Raw genomic sequence first — 20,820 nt, forward strand, 5'->3', positions numbered from 1 at the left:
AAGCACATCTGTACAGTCCCTGCCCTAATCATTTTTTTCTCCTCTTTTCTTTTTTTACATTTTATTAGGGACCCATACAACTCTTATCACCATCCATACATATACATACATCAATTGTGTAAAGCACATCCATACATTCCCTGCCCCAATCATTCTCAAAGCATTTGCTCTCCACTTAAGCCCCTTGCATCAGGTCCTCTTTTTTTTTTCCCCTCCCTCCCCTTTCCCCGCTCTTAGGTGGTTTTTTTAGACAGCAAAAACTAACTGAAAAAAAATCTCCTGAATGTATTTGTGTATGGAATTTAATTGAACCCCAGGCCTTGCTCCAGTTGTAGGCAACTTGATCATTAGAGAGACATTTTCCCAACCAAGAATCTCATCCTTCTTATCAACAAGTTTGTAAATTACACTATTTCATATATAATAATTTGTACCATACAATGCTAGTGTTCCTATGATTCGTATCATGCTTATGCATCGATTTCTGCAACATTCCACGAAAAAAATGTAAGTGAGCCAACAAACTGGGAATATCTAAAATGTACGCCTTCGGACCACAAGCTCCACATAACCAGCATGGATTGGTTTGTAGTCTTAGGCTGGGACAGCCAAGTACTGAAGAAAACCTACATTTCCCGGCGATCTCTGCGCGGCCACTGGGGGGGGGGCGTGCTTCTTTGTAAACAGCTTTCTCATTGGTGCGTTTTCCAAAGGGCCGTGTAACCTCGCGCGCTATTGGATAAATTTGTGGACCCCGCCCCGTGGCGCCACGATAACCCAGGTTTAACTTTTGTTTTCGGTTGGCTTCTCTGACTCGGAAGCTTGGCGTGGAGTGAGTATGGGGTTTTCTGGGTTCGAATTGAAAGGGTAGCGCCTTCAGGAGAAAAGCTTGTGCGGGAGAAGGAGCTGTAGAAGCAATGCGGAAGCCTGAAAAACAACAAGAAATGTTTCTGAGGAGTTGGGCACCGGAAGAGGAAAGTTAGACGCACCGCAGTGAGAGCGCTAAAACGAGATGAAACGGAAAAAAGCAGTACAGGAGTACCTCGAGCTGGGTTCCGATAGTCCCTAACTTCATGGCAGCCTAAACCTCAGTCTCCTCCTGTGTGGAGTAAGGATTCAAAGGGGGTTTTGTTGTTGTCGTTTGTTTTCACAGTTGCGGGGACAAACTAAATGCCCCAGCGCTAAACAACTGTTGATTGTCAGTGGGCGAGCTGTAAAAGACTGTACCAAACAAAGCTGCCAGAGAGATGCAAGAATGGGAATTAGACGCAGCCCATTCATGTGGCTGTGAAACAGGGCACTTGCAAGAAAGATAGGAAGAGGAATAAGAGTTTCTGTACAGAACGTACACTATCGTGGGAGAAATGATAGTACAAGAACTATCGTAGATTTCCTGCCTTTTATAGAATTACAAGTGCAGTTCTCTTACAGTTAACTTACTTTGATGGTTCCGGCGCGGAGAGAAGATGAGGGGACGCAATTTAACAGGCGCAGTGGTGTCTGCGAACTCTGGTGGCACACTGACGTACGTACGTTGGGCTGCTACGCACAGTCAGCGGTTAAACACACCAGCTGCTCTGGGTGGGGAACATGAGGTTTTCTGTTTCCATTCGGCCTCAGAAACCCACACTGAGCTAGCTCTTCCCACTGGGAGACGATTGTTTTACATGTTCTAGCTGGAGATCATCTCTTGAACAAAGGCGTAGATTCCAGAAACTGGTAGAAACCAAGAGTTTGTGTACAGAGGCAAACAAGGCAGGAGAGGAACGTTTGCCCTTGAATAGAAAGCCGGGAGTTCTAGGCTTTGATGTAATAATGCATTAGATGATGAGGAACCACTGATAAACTCGATGAAGGTGCTCCAGGGGAGCTAAGGAATAGTAAAATAGTCAGGCTATTATAGGTGTTTGGGTAGGAAGTAATGAGATCCTTAATTTACATGGCCATTGCTGAGAGCAGATGTACAGGATTTGGATGGGAGGGTCATAAGAAAGCGTAATCAGATGGTGAATTTAGATGTTCAAATCCAGGTTGCTCGGAAAATGAAGTAGTAACTGCAAGAGGAACGTCAGAAGAACATGTTTGGGTGGAACAAATGATATATTAGGTTTGGCAAGTGCTCGATTTTAGGAGCTAAAAAAAAAACAACCCCAAAACATGTTAACTGAGTGGTTTTATTTTGAAGATAGATATATTTGAAGCTCTAGTGTGACACGGAAGTGGAAATATTCCGTTAGTAACTGGGAATTACAATCAAGAAACGGAAAGAGTTGTCCTGTTTCCATTCAAGTATTGTTGAGCAGTTGCTCTGTGGCAGACACTATTTTAGAGGTCATCTTAGAAGCTGCTGGGAATAGTGATGTTCTAAAAGGCGTGAGTGGAGAGGAAGTGGTAAAGAAAATTGAACCTTTTGAGCCCAGGGAATAGATTTAAGAATAGCCTGCATTTATTGAGTGAGTGTGTCCGACTTTGTGCTCAGCTTGTGTTTGTTACTTCAGTTGATCCTTGCAGCAGCCTATGGCATCTGCTCTATTATTCTCCCCATTTTGTAATAGCCACCTGTTGCCTGAGGGCACTTCAGGGACAGCTTTGACTCAAAGCTAGATCTATTTGGTTTCAGAGTTCACTTTCAACTGCAATATTTTTTAAGGAGTGTTTTAACGTTTAACACTGTCCAGACCAAGGAGTGACTTGTTGAATGAGAGAGAATGGGCACCAACAAGAACAATTTGAATGCATCCATTTGATGTCCACTGACCAAGGAGACCAACATCCATTGTGATGTTAGAGTAGAAGCCGTATTTTTGGGGATTATGAAATTAAGGAGATGTGAGTGTAGACATCTTTTTATGGATGTGGACTAGTCACGGGAAGAGTAGTGAGGACAGTCACTGAAGAAAAAGAAGGGTTGCAGGATTATAAGAACTTCGAATGTTCCAGTGAATAACCCATCAAGTTCCAAGCTACTCTTAAGTCATTTTTGTTGCTACTGGGTGCCATTGAGTCGATTCTGACTCATAGTGACCCCATGTGAGAAAGTGATCACTTATAAAGTGATCCTACATAGAGTTTCCTAGAGTGTAGTCTATGGATACACATTGTACTGCTCACCCCAAAACCAAGATCAGTAGTTCAAATCCACCAGCTGTTCTGCCGGAGAAAGATGAGGCTATATGTTCCATAAAGACTTACAGCCTTAGATATTTATTGCATGTACGGGGTCACTGTGAGATAGAATCAACTTGATGGCAGCAGGTTTGCAATTTTATGATAGAAGAAGATAGCCAGATTTTTCTCCCTGGTAGTCACTGGGTATGTTCAGACTGCCAAACTTGGTCAGCAAGTTTGCTAACTGTTGCACTGTTAGGGCCACTTTAAAGTTTTAGGACAGTAGAATTTATTTAAGATATCATCCCCACCCAATAAACATTCTTATTTTCTAAGTTCTTTTCGACAAGGGCACATAGATTCAATTTGAAGAAGCTTTGTAGAACGAGGTGAGTTTGAAGGAGGAGAGTCTTCAATTTGAAGGAGGGCATCAGGGAGGGCACTCCAGAAAAAGAAAGATGGCATATTCAAAGGCTTGGCTTTAAGAGAAAGCATGTGGGTAAGAGAATCAGAAATAAATGTCCTAGCTGGATTAGACATACTGATCAGTAGAAGAAGAAAAAACAAACCAAGCCAACTGCCATTGAGTTGATTGCAACTCATGTTGTTAGGTGCCATTGCGTTGGTTGCGGTTCAGCGACCCTGTGTACAACAGAGCGAAACACTGCTGGGTCCCGTACTAGCCTCTGGATGTTTCTTATGTTTGAGCCCCTCAATGTGGCCACTGTCAAAAACAACAACATGCTGACTGCCATTGAGCTTATTCATCGGCACCCTATAGAGGATGTCCAAGACGGTAAGGCTTTGTAGGAACAGGCAGCCTCGTATTCCTTCCTCAGAACTTGGTAGATTTGAACTGCCAACCTTGCAGCCCAGTGCTCAACCAACAGCACCACCGGAACTCCTTAGTAGAGGAAAAGGATGGTTAAATAAGAATCTTTCAAAGGCATACTGAAGGTTTAAATAATTTCTTTTCAATAATTATTTATTGAATGCCTACTGTGATCTAGGCACAGAAGATACAGCAGTAAACATAATAGATAAAAAATCCCAGCGTCTAATGAGTTTGGACATTATAGTGTGAGAGACACAGATAAAATTCATTGTAGGTTCTTGTTACAGAGAAAAGTAGAGGGAATGCTTCACCACAAAGATAACATTGAAACCTTGGAGGAATAGATACATGGAGACAGGCGAAGAGGGCTGTGAGTACCTTGGTCCTGAGTAGAAGTTAGTTTGGTGTGTTTGAGGAGCAGCAAGACATTTAGTGTTTTTGGAGCAGTGAATAAGCAAGGAAGAGAATGGTAGGTAGAGGTGATAGATAATCCACTGCCTTTAAGTCCATTCTGATTCATAGTCACCCCATAGGACAGACTACCTCTGCTATACAGGGTCAAGGCTATAAACCTTTAGAGAAACAGCTGTTGCGTCGTTCTTCCATGGAGAGGCTGATGGGTTGGAACCACTGACCTTCTGGTTAGCAGCCAAGTGCATAACCTCTGTACCATGAAGTGTCCTTTCTCTAAGCATATATTTTGATTTATGAAGAATCACTCTGTTGTGTTGCAAATAGACTTTAGGAGTCGGGGGTTAGGGTGGAAGCATGGAGACCAGTAAAAAGGTTATTGTAGCCATTGGGCAAAAGATAATAGTGGATTGGACCTGGACAATGTGGTTTTGAAGTTGTTTAATAGGTTGAATGTGGTATGTAAATCAGAAATAAGTATCAATTTCCCCAATCAAAAACTGTAGTGTCAAGATGGCATTTAAAACCATGAAGCCACATGAGATCACCAAAACAATAATTATAAATAGAAGTGAGGAAGAACTAGCAGGACTGAAAAGTTCTCACCAGGGGTGAAGGGAAAAACAAAACAGGAACATGTATCTTGGAAATGAAATGAAAGATATCAATAACCAAAGAGGCTTTGCAGGGAGCTGAGCAGAAAAATGGAGTTGATAGTGGTAATTATCTCATCAAATTCTCTTCCAAAGGGCTGAAAATATTAGTTATATACCAAGTAGGTAAGCATAAGACAATATCCCATCTCTTGACTTGCTCTGAGTCAGAGTAGATTGAGTTAGCTTTTTTCAAAACCTTTTGCTAGAGCCAATAAGTTCCCCTCCCTATTCCTAAATACGTGATATTCCCTTCTCAACTGATGCATCTTCCTGGAAATTTCAATGAAGTTTATTCAAAGTATAAGAACTAAAGGTCTCATGTTGCTCAATTAGCAAGCATATCGTGAATGACATTTTTAAGGCTTGAAAGTCTTTTCTTTTGATAACATAGAATTATATAGATAACACAGCACTGTAGAATATCAGAGAATTAAACCCCTGAAACTATTGCATTGAGATAATCTTTCAATTTATCCCCAAAATATTGCCCGAAGTCTTCTTAAAACTAAAGACTTGTGAAACAGCACTGGTGAAATCTACCCAACTATTAGAGAAGAGCTGACACTAATTCTATTACAGAATACAGGAAAGGATGGAATCCTACCCCACCTTATTCTGGGAAGCAAGCAGAGCCCTGATACCAAAACTAGGACCGGGTCATTAAAACACCTCCCAATAAAACCGAACAATCACATGACATAATGAGTGAAAAACATTGGTCCTATGTATATGTATACATATATATGTATATGATGATATTTTGTTTAGCTTGGGTGGTTTTTTTTTCCTATTCCTTCCCTCTGATTCTAAATTTTTGTGTATTTGGTAGGTGCGAAGAAGACGGCATGGACTTCACCCCGACACACACCCCTGTTTGCAGAAAGTAAGACCTTTGCCTAGTTTTCAGTTAAAACAAGGAGTCCCGACTTCTTTGGTCTTCGGGCTAGAGTTGTCAGAGTGGCTAGAAGCGCCTTGCAGTTAGCAGCCTAAAGTGTAATCACTACGCCGCCGGGGCTCCGCAGAGTCTTCATGGTTGATTTGAACTGTGCCAGATGTCATTTATTTTCTGTTCTTACTGTGCAAGCTTTCGATTAAAAAGTAGTTAGAATTTAACCCATTGCCATGGAGTTGGTTTTGACTCACGGCAGCCCTGGAGGACAGGTTGGAATGCCCTGTGAGTTCCCAGACGGTAATTCTTGGTTTTAGGGGCTTGGGGTTTTTTTCTTGATTAAGGGGTTTATTGAGGAAGTTAACAGTAAGAAGTGTTCAGGGTATTTGTTTACCAGGACGGGTTACAAAGTCTGAGGTCTGCTAAGTATGCTCCAAGGGGGCGTTATCACTCAGCTGTAAGCCTCCGTTGAAGGCATTCAGCTCAAGCTTCCTGGCTCAGCAAGTCCAGTCCTCGGTGACGTGCCACAGGCATCCCGTTCAGCAAGCCATCCTCCTGCACAAAAGCACTCGATTGGCTCTGTGGGTTGGGAAATCTATCACTCTGTTCCCTTCTCTGGCTCCGGTTCTGCTGCCGCTCCTCTGAAGGTATAGCTGTCCTCTGGCTCCAGGAGGTTCACTGAGCAGGGATGTGCTCCACTCCTGCCTCCTCCTGGTAATGAGATCCCTCCTCCTGCTTCTCAGCGGGGCTCTGTTACACACAGCAGGATGGCCTTGCAAGGAATCCTGTTCACAGTTACTCACAGGTGAATCCCATTGGTATCCTCCCCTACCTTCGTTTTTTTGACAGTTTATCATTTATTCAACATTTTTAGCACACTCAATTGGTTTCTAAAGCATCCCCAAGGTATCCAATTACCTTTTTTGATTATTAATCACTTTATTGGGAGCTCTTAACAGATTTTATAACAACCCATTATTCAATTAGATCAAGCATAATTGTACAGTTGCTGCCACCATGAGTTTCAAAGCATTTTCTTTCTTCTTGAACTCTTTGCCGTCAGCTCCCCTTTATCTCCACCCCTACCCCCAGTGGTTCTTGAAGAGAATAGAAAGCCTCCTCTTTCTCCTGTGGTTTCCAACTCCTGGCCGTATGGTTAGCCGCCCCGTGTGGAACCACTGCAACACCAGGGTGCCTATAGATCTCAAAAGAGTGCGTGTTAATGCACCCCTACTCAACACTTGTCCTCATGAAGTGATCACTAAACATATGGGTGCTATAGCAAAGTGTGGTGAAGAAAGCAGATGGTGCCCAACTATCAGGAAAAAAATAGTGTCTGGGGTCTTAAAGGCTTGTCTTAAAACAAGCAGCCTTCTAAGTGAAGTGTCAGCTAAGTCGACCTGGAAGGAGCGCACCAGCTTGTGGAATCCAAGGACTGTTAACAATAAAGTAATGATCAGAGGCAGGAATTGTATTAGAGCTTAAATTCTGAGCACTGGGTTTATAGAAAGCTGTGAATGATAGAGAGTGAAAGCCCAAATTCCATCCGCAGAGCCCCCACATAAAGGCTCCATTGAATTCTCTGACCGTTGTTGTGAATAGTCTTCCCCGTACAGAGCACGATGGAAGGTGGATTGCCTTCAGCATCCCACCCTCCAACCTGATCAAACCCAGAAGGGGTAGTCTCCCTTAGGGACTTGCTTGGATGTGTTCTTCTTTTTTCTTTTTAAAATCATTTTATTGGGGGCTCATACAACTCTTATCACAATCTATCCATCCATCCATCCATTGTCTCAGGCTCATTTGTACATGTGTTGCCATCATCATTCTCAAAACATTTTCTTTCTACTTGAGCCTTTGGTATCAGCTTCTCATTTTTCCCCTCCCTCTCCATACACCCGCCTCACAAACCCTTGATAATTTATAAATTGTTATTATTTTGCCATGTCTTACACTGTCTTCACCCACTTTTCTGTTGTCTGCCCACCAGGGAGGGGGTTCTATGTAGATCCCTGTGATTGGTCCCCCTGTTTCACCTTCCCCTTCCCCTCCAGGTATCGCCACTCTCACCCCTGGTCCTAAGGGGGCTTGGGTGTGTGGTTAGTGGAGATTGCATTACTAGGGTTTGTAGAGTCGCCAATCATGTCCTGACTGCTTCAGGGAAGCCCCTGGACCAATACTGTACCCTCCTCTGTTAAACTGAATATTCATGTTCCAATCACGGCTCTGATCTCGCTTTGGGAGTCCCACCGGTAACTGATGGATCGATCTGCCCCCAGCCACGTTGTTGTGACAGTGTTCTTTGACCTCCCAGGCCCATTTCAAAGCTCTCTATCTCAGAAGATGAAAAAGGGAAACAAACAAGGGGAGAGGGTCAGGGCTGGCCTGGTGGAGAGTTGGTGGGTGGTTTGGACTGGTGGACGCAAAGCGAATGTTCAGAAATGTGAACTCCCACCTCCTTTTTAACAAAGAAAGTGCATGCTGAGTGATGATACCAGGGTTCAGCATTTTCTGAGGGGCCTAGGACGACATAGGGTACTGGACTTCAGAGAAACCGCTGTTACACCAACGGGACTTTCAGTTCTGAACCTGCCACCAGTGCGCTATCTGGTGTGTCGTCTTCATCTGTCATTGCTGCAACTCTGATCTGTAGGACTCTGAACTACCTCTTAGTCATCCCCGACTTCCCAGGATTGTTAACACTGAAAACATGAAACACAAGAAAGATGGTATTTTCATCACAAGCTTGTGATCCTTGAGAAGAACATTAGGTTATTTTAGTTTTTCAATTTTTTCCCCTTCGTGCTAAGTATATTTTTAAAATCTCTTGTATAAAAATAATAATGATAAACAAATAGATTTCCTTGTACCCTTGCTCACACATGAAAAGTGCTGCCCCACCTGTGGTTTGAGTGTAACTCTGGGCTCCTGGGATTTATCTGTCAACATCCCACCCTGAGCCAGACTGGTATGATTTTCACATGAGCATGTCTCCACTTGTGCATCATTTGTCTGCTCGTTGATTGTTTTAGCTTAAGGCTTTGGCGTGCTCAAAACCAGTAACCTCTTGGCGAGCCTTTGAACGGGAACTTTTGCCACCGAGAGCATCTAGCCCTGGGATGTGGGATCCAGATGTTTCAGATCCTTAGGGACTAGGATCAGGTGGGGTGTGTGCTTGCCAACTGTTTTCTAATCCTGATTTTTATATTCACCATTCTCTTTAGTAATTTTGCTACTTATATAACTATTCCTAAGAATAAACTGGCTCCTTATGCAAGATTTGAGCCTAAGTAAATGATGGTATCTGCTGTGTATCTGCCCACATACATTTTTCATTGAATATTGCTTATGTGGTTCATTCATATTCATAGATGAGTCTTTAGTGTATAATTTCTAACAAATTTGAATAGCATTCTATTGTGTGGGTATGCCAGCATTTAACCAGTGTCCTATTAAATTTTGGTTGCTGACTTTTAAAAAGCACAATGTAATAATGTGAACAAGCTCATATATCACCTTGTGTACAAGATTTTCAAGAGCAAGAGGAATTGCAGTTGTATTAGATTTTCCCAGTTTGCACTCTGTCAACATCTAAGTGGTCTCCTTACCAAGAGCCCTAGGATTACATTCTGTAATGGCTACTGCTTCATCTTACTTAGTTTATATTCTATTTTTATTCTTCCACGTGTATTTTAAATTCAGTTTTAAGCCACTACTAACACTTGGAAAACAATTCACGAGATTATTTATTGAGGTGTCACACCAAACTTGGAAGGTTTCAATGCACCTTAATTATTATTATTTTTAAAAAAAGTCAATGTCTCATACATGTTCAGAGTTCAGTGACTATATCCTTTCTAATTTCACTTATAATAACAGCTGTTTCCAAACAGTGTTCCCTCCAGGGTCGGTGGTTCCAAAAAGTGGAGGGAAATGTCTTTCCCCGACTCACTGGCGTCACCGCCCCTGCCTTCCACTGAAGACCGCCTGGCTGTTCTCTGCCCTTCTCAAGAGCTGCTGGAGTATTTTCAAAAGAAGATGGCTGAGTGTGAGACAGAAAACGAAGACCTATTGAAGAAACTGGAACAATACAAAGAAACTTGTGAAGGACAGGTAAGAAAAAGACATTACTGCCCTTTTAAAACACTGATTCATTCAGTCTATTCATTGATGAGTAGAACTCTGGTGACATAGTGGACATAAATGTTGGCAGACTACAAGGTTGGCAGTTCAAATCTGCTAGCCCCTCTTTGGGAGAAAGATGAGGCTTTCTACTTCTGTAAAGATTTACACCTTTGAAAATATACAGGGGCAGTTCTAGTATATCTTATAGGGGCTCTCTGGGTTGGAATCAACTCACTGCAATGGGTGTGGGTTTTGAATTCATTAGCAAGAGATGAGCTGGAAGTGCCAAGGTGTGTCATGAGTAGATATTTCATAAAACATACTCACTTTTGGTTCCCTTCCGCCTTATCCCAGTTATTTACCTGTTGGGTCCTTCCTTGAACCAGAATCCCCTTAGAACTGCTCTGCAGTGTCCACTTATGTAAACACATTAATCCATGACACTCGTGGTATTGGCCTATGTACATATATTTATAAGGCAATACACTGAGGCTGCAGATGAGTCTTGGGTCTCGGCTCATACCTTCCCTCAATACAAGAACACTTTATTCTAACAATCCAGCATTCTGTGATGCTTACTCCCCTCTACACAATCGCTGCAGACAAAATGGGTGCATGAGCAGATGTGGTGAAGACAGAGAATGGTGCCCAGCTATTAAAAGATAGAGCGTCTGGGGTCTTAAAGGCTTGAAGTTAAACAAGTGGCCATCCAACAGTGAAGCAGCAAGCTCACATGGAACACACCAGACAGTGTGATCATGAAGTGTCATCAACACTGGGCAATGGGCATCAGAAGATTCATAATAAACAGTAAACAAACAAACAAAAATACAGTGGTGAGAATAAAGCGAGGTTGGAGCGAAGACCCAAAGCCCATCTATGGACAATGGAACATCCCCCCACAGGGGTCGCAGGGAGGGTTGAGTCAATCAGGGTGCAGTAGAGCACTAATGGGTCAATGCAGTATACCTCTGTTCCCTGGAGGCCTCCTCACCACCACCCCTCCCGCTATCACAACCTCAGTGCCGCCTCCCAATCGAGACTAGATGGGAGCATGTATGTAGGTGTAGGCAAGAGATAAAACTCACAACACACGGAACCCAGGAACAGGAATGGGAATAGAGATACCAAAAGGGTGGGGGAAAGAGGGTGAGAAGGAGGGGAGCACCAATTGCAATGAATAGCACATAACCACACACCCCCATCCAGAAGAAAGAACAACAGAAACCAGAGGGGAAGGAGACAGCGGTCGGTGTGCGATTTGAAAATAATTAACAATCTACTATCTATCATGGGGCCATGGGGGATGAGGGGCAGGGATGAGGGAGGGGAACAAAAGAGGAGCTGGTCCCAAGGGCTCAATGAAAGTAAATGTCTAGAAAAGAATGATGGAAAATATGTACGAGTATGTTGGATACAATTGACGTATGGAATGTAATAAGAGTTGTAAGAGCCCCCAATAAAATGGTTATTAAAAAAAACCTCTGCATCGCAGATCTTAACCACTGACAGGGTCTTCTGGTCCTGTTGCCCACTTATGCCCAGCTATCGTTTAGTGTCGCTGCTACTTCCTCCTTAGCTCCTGACATTGTCGTTTTCTAAGTTCATATGGAGCTCTGCTGGTCCAGTGGCCTGGGAATGGGGCTGCTCACCACAATATTGGCAGCTGAAGCCCACCAGCTGCTCTGTGGAAGCAGGATGGGACTGGCTCCCGTAGCGATGGAAAGACTCGGAAGCTCTGTGGGGCAGTTCTACACTGTCCTGTAGGGTCGCTGTGAATCGGAAACATTGGTGGCAGTGAGTTGTGGGGTTTTGTTGTACCGCCCTCTCTACCTACTCGACTGACAGGCACGTCGTGGAGATAGTAGAGCCCTGCAGTAAAGTGACTGGCACGATTAAGGAAGGCCCACTTATGTTTGAGTTTGCCAGGGCATGTAAAATTTATGTTTACATTGTGTTCGCTATTAAGTGCGCAGCTGTTGGAACCCACCCCTCAGGGGAAAGACAAGCCTGTGTTCGTGGGCGAGATTGAAAAGTCCAAGGGCAGTTCCACCCTGTCTCTTTGGGTCACTGTGTGTTGGACTTGACTCAGTCGCAGGGAGGTTTTTTGGGCCGCTTACCCTAATTTCCATGCATACTCCTCCCTTAGCTAATTCTTTTATTTTAATTGTTTGCACGCCATCTGCTCAGGAAATTCCAGAGCTCTTTCTGGTCAAGAATCCTATCTTTTTCACCTTTGTTTTCCACATAATCACAACAATACTCACTATATGTAGAAAGCATTAAAAAACTATCTGATTAGAACAAGTGAGTCACGTGGCATGAGAGAACCCCTGATCTCTAGCAGGAAGAGAGTAAGAGTTTAGGCATTACATACAGACTTCAAACTCATCCCGTAGCTTTTAAACTCAAGTCTATGGTCTGCTGCTGCTGTTTGCATTGATGGCACAGTGCACCTTGGAATGCTCTTACATGCACTGACTCTTCTCTGTAGAATGGAAATAAGACCCAGTATCTCCTCAGCCGCCTTGCTGATGGTTGTTTTGTTGTTGTTGTTGTTGTTTTTCAGCATAAACTAGAATGGAATTTGCAGCAGAAGGAGGACGAGATTGCTGAATTGCAGAAAGCCCTCAGTGATTTGCAGATCTGCCTGTTCCAGGAACGGGAACACGTTTTACGTCTCTACTCAGAAAACGACCGACTGAGAATCAGGTACCGAGTAGATCTATTGAAGTTAGGGCTTTCAATTCCTCTAGACAAGATCGGCATCTTTTGACAGCCATTCACTTGGCTTGTATTCCCAGGATACTTTGATTGCAGGGCAGTTATTGGGGAGGCTTTCAGGAGTAGTACCCAGGAGCAGATAAGGGGAGCGGGAGAATTTGAACTGTAGCATAGTTAGGGAAGAAGCCTCACACAGTGCTGGAGAGCGCTCCAAGACTGGTGTGGTCTTTCAGAGGCAAAGGGGTTGGTGGCAGCCCCACATCGACCCCTGGGAAGGATCAAAAATTGGGAGAAGCATACCTTTTCAACCCAAGACAATATCTGTAAAGGTCTCAGCTCCTAAGAGAAGGGCATCTTGGTTGCAAAGGGGCATCAGAGGCATGTCGCATGGGTACTTCTCCAGTATATTTCTGCACTGCTCAAATCCATTTACTTATTATCATAAGTTCACCCTGGGTTCCTGCTTGATTTCTTACTGGGGAAATTTAAAAGAAAGTTAGAGAATCTTCTAAAGCTAATAGAAGAAGTTAGCCAAGTTGCAGGATCCAAGGTCATCAAACAGGAATCAATTGAGTCTCTATACCCTAGCAATGAGAAATCTGCAATGGGAGGTATTGTAAGTTCCATTTACAGTAGCATGTAAGAGGTTAAAATACCTAGGAATTAAATCAAATCAGGAACATGAAAGAACGAAGCCAGGAAAATGGTAAAACACTGCTGTCAGATGAAAGCAGACCTAAAGTGGAAAGACGTTCTTTGTGCTCCAACCGGAAGACTTAATAACTATCTGTGGTGGTGGCTGTTGAGAGCTGTCATCGATTCTGTCCCGACTCACAGCCACCCTGTCCCCACAGACTGAACCACTGCCTCCCAGTTGTTCTTACATTCCAGCCCATGGTGGCAGCCACTTGTCAGGGTCTTCCTGTTGCTGACTGGCCCTCTACCAAGCACGATGGCCTTCTCCAGGGACAGGTTCAAAGTACATGAGGTGAAGTCTCACCATCCTTGCCTCTAAGGAGCATCTGGGCCGTACTTCTTCCAAGACATGCTGCATCTACTTTCTTGGTTCTACAGGATTCCGTGTCAGTGGATCAAGCACACTAAGTCTTCAACAAAAGGGCCAGCTGGTGAGAGCAAAGCAAACCCACGCCTGGAATCTGTGTCAGAGAAATCACTGTCTCTTCCACGGTTTATTATAATCAGCTTACCAGCAAGTGGCTATTGGTCTCCTTGAAGGTGGTGCTCAGAGATGTCCAGAATTCAGTCAGAGACATCGAGCTTTTGTGCCCCTCCATTAACCAGGCAGAGGCCTGGAGGCCGTAACTTAGTGAGGCAGTCCCCTTAAGCGAGGGCAGGTCTGGTGGAGAACAGCTCAGCAAGGAGCCAAGCAGGCAATGTTCCCGGAGGCTGGGGAATAGCCCATCAGTCCTGAAGAGGGGTCTGAGCAGCACCCCTCAGCATTTCATGGTACTTCCCTTCTAGCACTGGCCAAGGAAGTATTTCCTGGCCCTTCCCTCTGTCCTGAGAACAAACAAAGAACACTTTCACATCTGGAGGTAAGGCCTAGATGAATCCTGTCCAAGTTTAATTTGAGGTTACTATTTTAGAAATAAATCAGTCAGCTGGGAGATGCTTTAAACAGAAAAGTCGTTTACTCTTGACATATAATTTGTACTTACTTTCAATGAGAATTGCAGGGAGGTAGAAGACAAGAAAAAGATTCAAAGCCTCTTGGCTCTTGTGGGAACAGACACTGGAGAAGTGACCTATTTTTACAAGGAGCCTCCCCACAAAGTAAGTAATCGCTGGTCTAGCTTGGTGAGTACGGCTTTTACAAAATCCCAGACCAGGCTCCATCATCAGAACACTCGCTGAAGCAGACAGACAGAGACGCAGCCCAGATAGTCTCGGGTGTACCTGAGCTTTCCAAGACCCTCTCATTACAGAGAGCATTATAATTGTATTGTGTCCTTTGAAAAACCTTAGGAAGTAGTATTGCTGATCCCATTTCACTCCTTAGAAACCCGAAGCCCCGAGGCATAGGAGTTGTGGCTGAGATACGAGGGGAAAGCAAGCCAGGGGCAGACCGTGTGGGTGGGTGGGAGCCGTGACAGTTCTTCAGTGGCTTTTTTGTTTGTTAGTTTTACCTTAATCCTTTATGGGGATGATTAAAAAAAAATCATTTTATTGGGGCTCGTACAATTCTATTTTTTTTAAACGTTTTATTAGGGGCTCATACAACTCTTATTACAATCCATATATACATCAATCGTGTAAAGCACATCTGTACATTCATTGCCCTCATCATTCTCAAAACATTTGCTCTCCACCCAAACCCCTGGAATCAGGTCCTCTTTTTTTCCCTTCCCTCCCCATTCCCCCCTCCCTCATGAACCCCTGATAATTTATAAATTATTATTTTGTCATATCTTGCCCTGTCCCACATCTCCCTTCACCCCCTTTTCTGTTGTCCTTTCCCCAGGGAGGAGGTCACATGTGGATCCTTCTAATCAGTTCCCTCTTTCCAACCCGCTCTCCCTCTACCCTCCCAGTATCGCCACTCACACCCCTGGTCCTGAAGGTATCATCAGCCCTGGATTCCCTGTGCCTTCAGCTCCTAGCTGCACCAGTGTACATCCTCTGGTCTACTCAAACTTGCAAGGTAGAATTCGGATCATGATAGTGGTGGGGAAGGGGAGGAAGCATTTAGGAACTGGAGGAAAGCTGTATTCTTTATCGGTGCTACATCGCACCCTGACTGACTCATCTCCTCCCCTAGACCCCCTTGCAAGGGGATCTCCAGTGGCTGACAACTGGGCCTTGGGTCTCCACTCTGCACTTCCCCCTTCATTCACTATGGTAAGATTTTTTTGTTCTGATAATGCCTTATACCTAATCGCTTTGACACCTCATGATCGCACAGGCTGTGGTGTGCTTCTTCCATGTGGGCTTTGTTGCTTCTGAGCTAGATGGCTGCTTGTTCACCTTCAAGTCTTTAAGACCCCAGATGCTATCTTTTGATAGCTGGGCACCATCAGCTTCCTTTGCCACATTTGCTTATGCACCCGTTTGTCCTCAGCGATCATAGCATGTAGGTGTGACCCAATTATATGATTTTTGTTCTTTGATGCCTGATAACTGATCCCTTCGGAACCTCGTGATCACACAGGCTGGTGTGTTCTTCCATGTGGGCTTTGTTGCTTCTCAGCTAGATGGCCGCTTGTTTACCTTCAGGCCTTTAAGACCCCAGACGCTATATCTTTTGATAGTTGGACACCATCAGCTTTCCTCATCACATTTGCTTATTCACCGTCTTTGTCTTCAGCGGTTGTGTCGGGAAGGTGAGCATCATAGAATGCCAGTTTAATAGAAGAAACTATTCATGCATTGAGGGAGTACTTGAGTGGAGGCCCAAGGTACTTCCGCCACATTAATACTAAACCTATAAATATATGCACATAGATCTATTTCCCCATCCTCTATATAAATATATTTGCATATGTGCATGTCTTTATCTAGACCTCTATAAATGCCCTTTGCCTCCCAGCTCTTTCCTCTATTTCCCTTGACTTTCCTCCTGTGGTTTGTACAATTCTTGTCACAATCCATACATCCATGCATTGTGTCAAGCACATTTGTACATTTGTTGACATCATATTCATAATATTTGCTTTCTACTTGAGCCCTTGATATCAGCTCCTCATTTTCCCCCCTCCCTCATGAACCCTTGATAATTTATAAATTATTATTATTTTGTCATATCTTACACTGTTCGACATCTCCTTTCACCCACTTTTCTGTTGTCCATCCCCCTCTTCAGTGTTTTTAAATCTCCGTGGACACGCATCACAAAAGTCATACTCTATGGACTTTGAAGAAAGCAACAAACAGAATATAGCAATGTATCATATCGTTATCAGTCTCTCTCAGAATCTTTTACCCCAGAATGAGCCATTGTTAATAGTTGGTGTCTCTTCAGCTCTCTCTTCCATTCGTACAGCAGTAGTCGTCTGTATATGTGCACTCGCTTCTGCTTTCTCGCTTTACCCATGGAGACACTCGCACTCTCAGCTTCTAGTCGCCCTTTCCCACCAGCCCTTGTCAGAACAGCCTTGTGGCTTTATTTTATTTTAACTTTACGTCCTGAAAACAGGGTTTTATACAATCTACTACTTTTCCTATGTAGCTCTACTATTTATAGCATCCTTATATAATATACCATTTTTAACTAATGTACATTTGCCTAATTTGTCCAAAAGCCAAGACGAGAAGGCGGGGGGCGGGGCACGGAAGGGATGGAAAGGAGGAGAGCACTGACACTTCGCAGGACAGCCTCATTTTACTAGATAAGCTGAGCACGGTAAAATGTCGGGGAGAACATTTAACCCATTTAACGTATTGTTTTAATAGTTTTATTGATAGAAAATTCATCTAATATATAGCCATAGTTAAGTCGCTTTTAAAAAGAGTTGTATGTACATCAACACCATGAGTTGTCGTGTTCCCTCCCCCTCCCTCACTCATTATTTGCTCCCCAACTTCCCTTCCCCGCCCTCTGCCACCCTTCCCCCAAACCATTGCAGCAGCTATTGTCTCTGCATATACTCCTTCTGTGCTTCATAAATTGGGAAACCTAACAGAAAAAAATTTAAAAACCAAAATGAAGCAGAAAGAACAATATAAGGACCCCTCAGGACCAATAATGAGAGTAGTGATACCAGGAGGAGAAGGGGAAGGTGGGGGCAGAAAGGGGGAGATGATCACAAGGATCTACATACAGCCCCTTCCCAGGGGGATGGACAACAGAAAAGTGGGTGAAGGGAGACATCGGTCAGAGTAAGACATGAAAAATAATTTATAAATTATCAAGGGTTCTTGAGGGAAGGAAGGTGAGGGAGGGGGAAATGAGCTGATACCAAGGGCTCAAGTAGAAAGAAAATGTTTTGAAAATGATGATGGCAACATAGGTACAAATGTGCTTGACACAATGGATGGATGGAAGGATTGTGATAAGAGCTGTAAGAACCCCGAATAAAATTATTTTTAAAAATATATAAAGATAAAAATAAAGAGTAAGAAATTTCCGTAATGGAGCAAGCAATAAATATTTAAACCTAGAGCAAACTCAGGTTGGGTCAAGAGGGATGTCAACTCTCTAGGTATGGGATTATACTGTAGTTCCATCAACCATAATCAAGTTGACAATCAATCATTTCTGTCTGTTAGCACAGCTCTTCTCCCTGACTATGGCTGGAGGGGATCTGCCAGAGGCTTCATTTTGGACTCCCACTGTCCTCCATACAAAACCAAATTGATCTCCCACCCCCGCCACTACCATGATCCGAATTCTGCCTTGCAAGTCTGGATAGAGCAGAGGTTGTACACTGGTACAGATAGGAGCTGGAGGCACAGGGAATCCAGGGCGGATGATACCTTCAGGACCAGGGGGGTTAGGGGTGATATTGGGAGAGTAGAGGGTGAGTAGGTAGGAAAGGAGGAACCGATTACAAGGATCTACATGTGACCTCTTCCCTGGGGGGCGGACAACAGAAAAGGGGGTGAAGGGAGACGCCGGATAGTGCAAGATATGACAAAATAATAATTTATAAATTATCAAGGGCTCATGAGGGAGTGGGGAGCAGGGAGGGAGGGGAAAAAAGAGGACCTGATGCAAAGGGCTTAAGTGGAGAGCAAATGCTTCAAAAATGATGAGGGCAAAGAATGTACAGATGTGCGTTATACCATTGATGTATGTATATGTATGGATTGTGATAAAAGTTGTATGAGCCCCTAATAAAATGTAAAGAACAAAAAAAAACCCCACAAATTGAGTGTTCACAATTTAAGTTCTGACACTTTTCCCTTCATCATATTTGGATTTTGTTATTGTCATCTTTGGATCACATGGGCGGGTGTGCTTCTTCCATGTGGACTTAGTTGACTCCTTACTTCGATGGCTGCTTGTTTGAACACAAACCTTTAAGACCCCAGACACTATTCCAATCCATAGCCAGGCACCATCAGCTTTCTTCACCACACTTTGCTATAGCACCCTTCATCAGTGATCTCTTCCTGAAGGCCGCTGTCGAGCAGGGGCATGTTTAACCTATTTAGCTTCTGAACAGTGTTTGATCTGTGGGGCTCAGGCTAAAAAGTGGAATATTACATAGATAGGAGTGTCACTTGTATACGTCTTTTTGCTTCTCAGGTCACCATTCCTCAAAAGATTGTACAGATTGTAAGCAAGCATGAACAGAACGAACCTTCAAAGTTAAAAGCAGGTAACAGCCATATTATTATAAATTCGCATTGCTTCGGAATTTAAAAGCACGGTGCCTATAATGGGATTCTATGCGTAGAAACCAACTTGAAGGCAGTGAGCGTGGCTTAGGGTTACATGTTCATCACATCCTTAACGATGCCCCTGGTGAGCTAAGATCCTACTGAGCTTCTGAGTCATCCAAGGAATTCAATTTTGTTCTGTGCCATCTCAGTGCTGATTATTTATAAAATAATCCTGTCTTCTGAATATATCGAATGGGACCTCATTTCCAAAAGAGTTGGATTCCGTTGTTTTTGTTTCTTGCCCTCCCTGTGTAAATAAGAGACAAAAGACAGTGAGATTCCAGAGTTCCCTTCCTGATAGCATTTGATAAAGTCAGGCACAGTAATTGGTGTGTGCTTCCTTTCCCTTCTTAAGTAAATGAAGCTGACTTCCTGTGCAGGGGCACCAGTCCTTGCCTAGCAGGGGGACAGCTGAGCAAGGTTTCGTGTTTGCTCTTTTAGATCCTAAAGTAAGCCAAAGAAGACCAGCAGTGAGAGAGAGGGAAGAACGCTCTGAGCAATACCAGAGAGACATACAGACACTTATCCTGCAGGTAAAGAATGTGTTGGTAAATGTAGACAGTTTCTATCACAAGCTTTGCTTTGTCTAATACAATTTAATAACAGTGTGGTCTGTCAGAGAGTCGCGGAACCCCTGAGACTATTACCCAAAGACACTTTTCTGACCAGAGCCCAAGCCCTCCCCAGATGCCACCTTTTACCCAAACAATAGGCGGGCCCAGCAAATACACAGCTGTAGCTCTGACAGACCAGGAAGGCTGGTCGTTTTTGCCAGCTTGGGCTTTTGTTGGACATTTTTCTTCTGCTTTGTCTTGGTGGAGTGGTTGGGAGTGGTAACTGGTAGTTCTTGTCTCAGGGCCCTGTAGGCTGTGGTTCATGTGGCCCCTGAGTCCTTTGGACTAATTGCTCCCATGCGTCTTTGATGTTCTGTATTCTCCTTTGCCCTGAACAGGAAGAAACAATAGCTGTGTCTTAGATGACGGCTCGTAAGCTATTAAACCCAAAGACTACTCATTATCTTTCTGAACTATGTTGTGCCAATTAACACAGCTCTCTCCTGAACTTTGCTCCTTTGCTTTGAGCCCAGGAAGTTCATCCCATGAGGCGTTTGATTTATGTCTCAGAAGTTTCCATGACTGCGTCCCTTGTGTGCCCTGTTGTCTATGTTACGATCCATGCAGCCCCTACAATTATGTATGTGTGGGTGTGCTCCCTTACCCCTCCCACATCTCGTTAGCATATCTGACGACCTATGTATTGAGTCGCAAAGCATGGGTGGTTCATACCGTTGTTGCAAGATTGTCTGTGTAATAGTAGTCCTCATCATTTATTCTTGCCTTCCTCTCAGTGTCTCCTCTGCCTCGATCATGTGCTGATACCCCCTGTTGTGTGTGGCCTTTCCCTTCATCATCATGAACACGTATCACCGAGCTAGTTAGTAATTTCCCCCCTCTTTCCCTTCCATCCTGATAACCTTCACTTTCTTTTTAACCCATGTGCAAGCAAGCCTCTTCTGGCTCAAACACGACAATTGTCAGGACGGCACAGGACCGCGCGGTGTTTCCTTCTGTTGTACGCAGGGTCGCTATGAGTCGGAGCCAACCTGACGACACCTCAGAACAACACACCTTTTCTTGTTTGTTTTTCTTTTGTACGATTGTGTTCTCACACAATGTTTGTCTTTTTGTGACTGACTTATTTCACTCGTATAACGTCCTCCAAATTCA

At 43.8% G+C, this 20,820-nt stretch overlaps 1 protein-coding gene across 2 annotated transcripts in view; it reads left to right on the forward strand.

Moving 5' to 3' along the window:
* Positions 1–753: 753 nt before the first annotated feature.
* The window catches only part of CCDC77 (coiled-coil domain containing 77), a 31,232-nt gene continuing 11,165 nt past the window's right edge, over positions 754–20,820 (forward strand). The window contains exons 1-7 of one of the 2 annotated variants that reach the window (XM_075552228.1): positions 754–832; positions 5,840–5,893; positions 9,793–10,012; positions 12,594–12,736; positions 14,446–14,542; positions 18,957–19,029; positions 19,535–19,626. In XM_075552228.1, the coding sequence (XP_075408343.1) occupies positions 5,856–5,893; positions 9,793–10,012; positions 12,594–12,736; positions 14,446–14,542; positions 18,957–19,029; positions 19,535–19,626 (663 nt within the window). In that variant the 5' untranslated portion in view covers positions 754–832; positions 5,840–5,855. Of the gene's footprint in view, positions 833–5,839; positions 5,894–9,778; positions 10,013–12,593; positions 12,737–14,445; positions 14,543–18,956; positions 19,030–19,534; positions 19,627–20,820 lie in introns of both variants that reach the window. The other variant, XM_075552229.1, reaches the window with a different exon arrangement.

This window comes from Tenrec ecaudatus, chromosome 6, assembly GCF_050624435.1.
Source record: "Tenrec ecaudatus isolate mTenEca1 chromosome 6, mTenEca1.hap1, whole genome shotgun sequence".
NCBI lineage: Eukaryota > Metazoa > Chordata > Mammalia > Afrosoricida > Tenrecidae > Tenrec > Tenrec ecaudatus.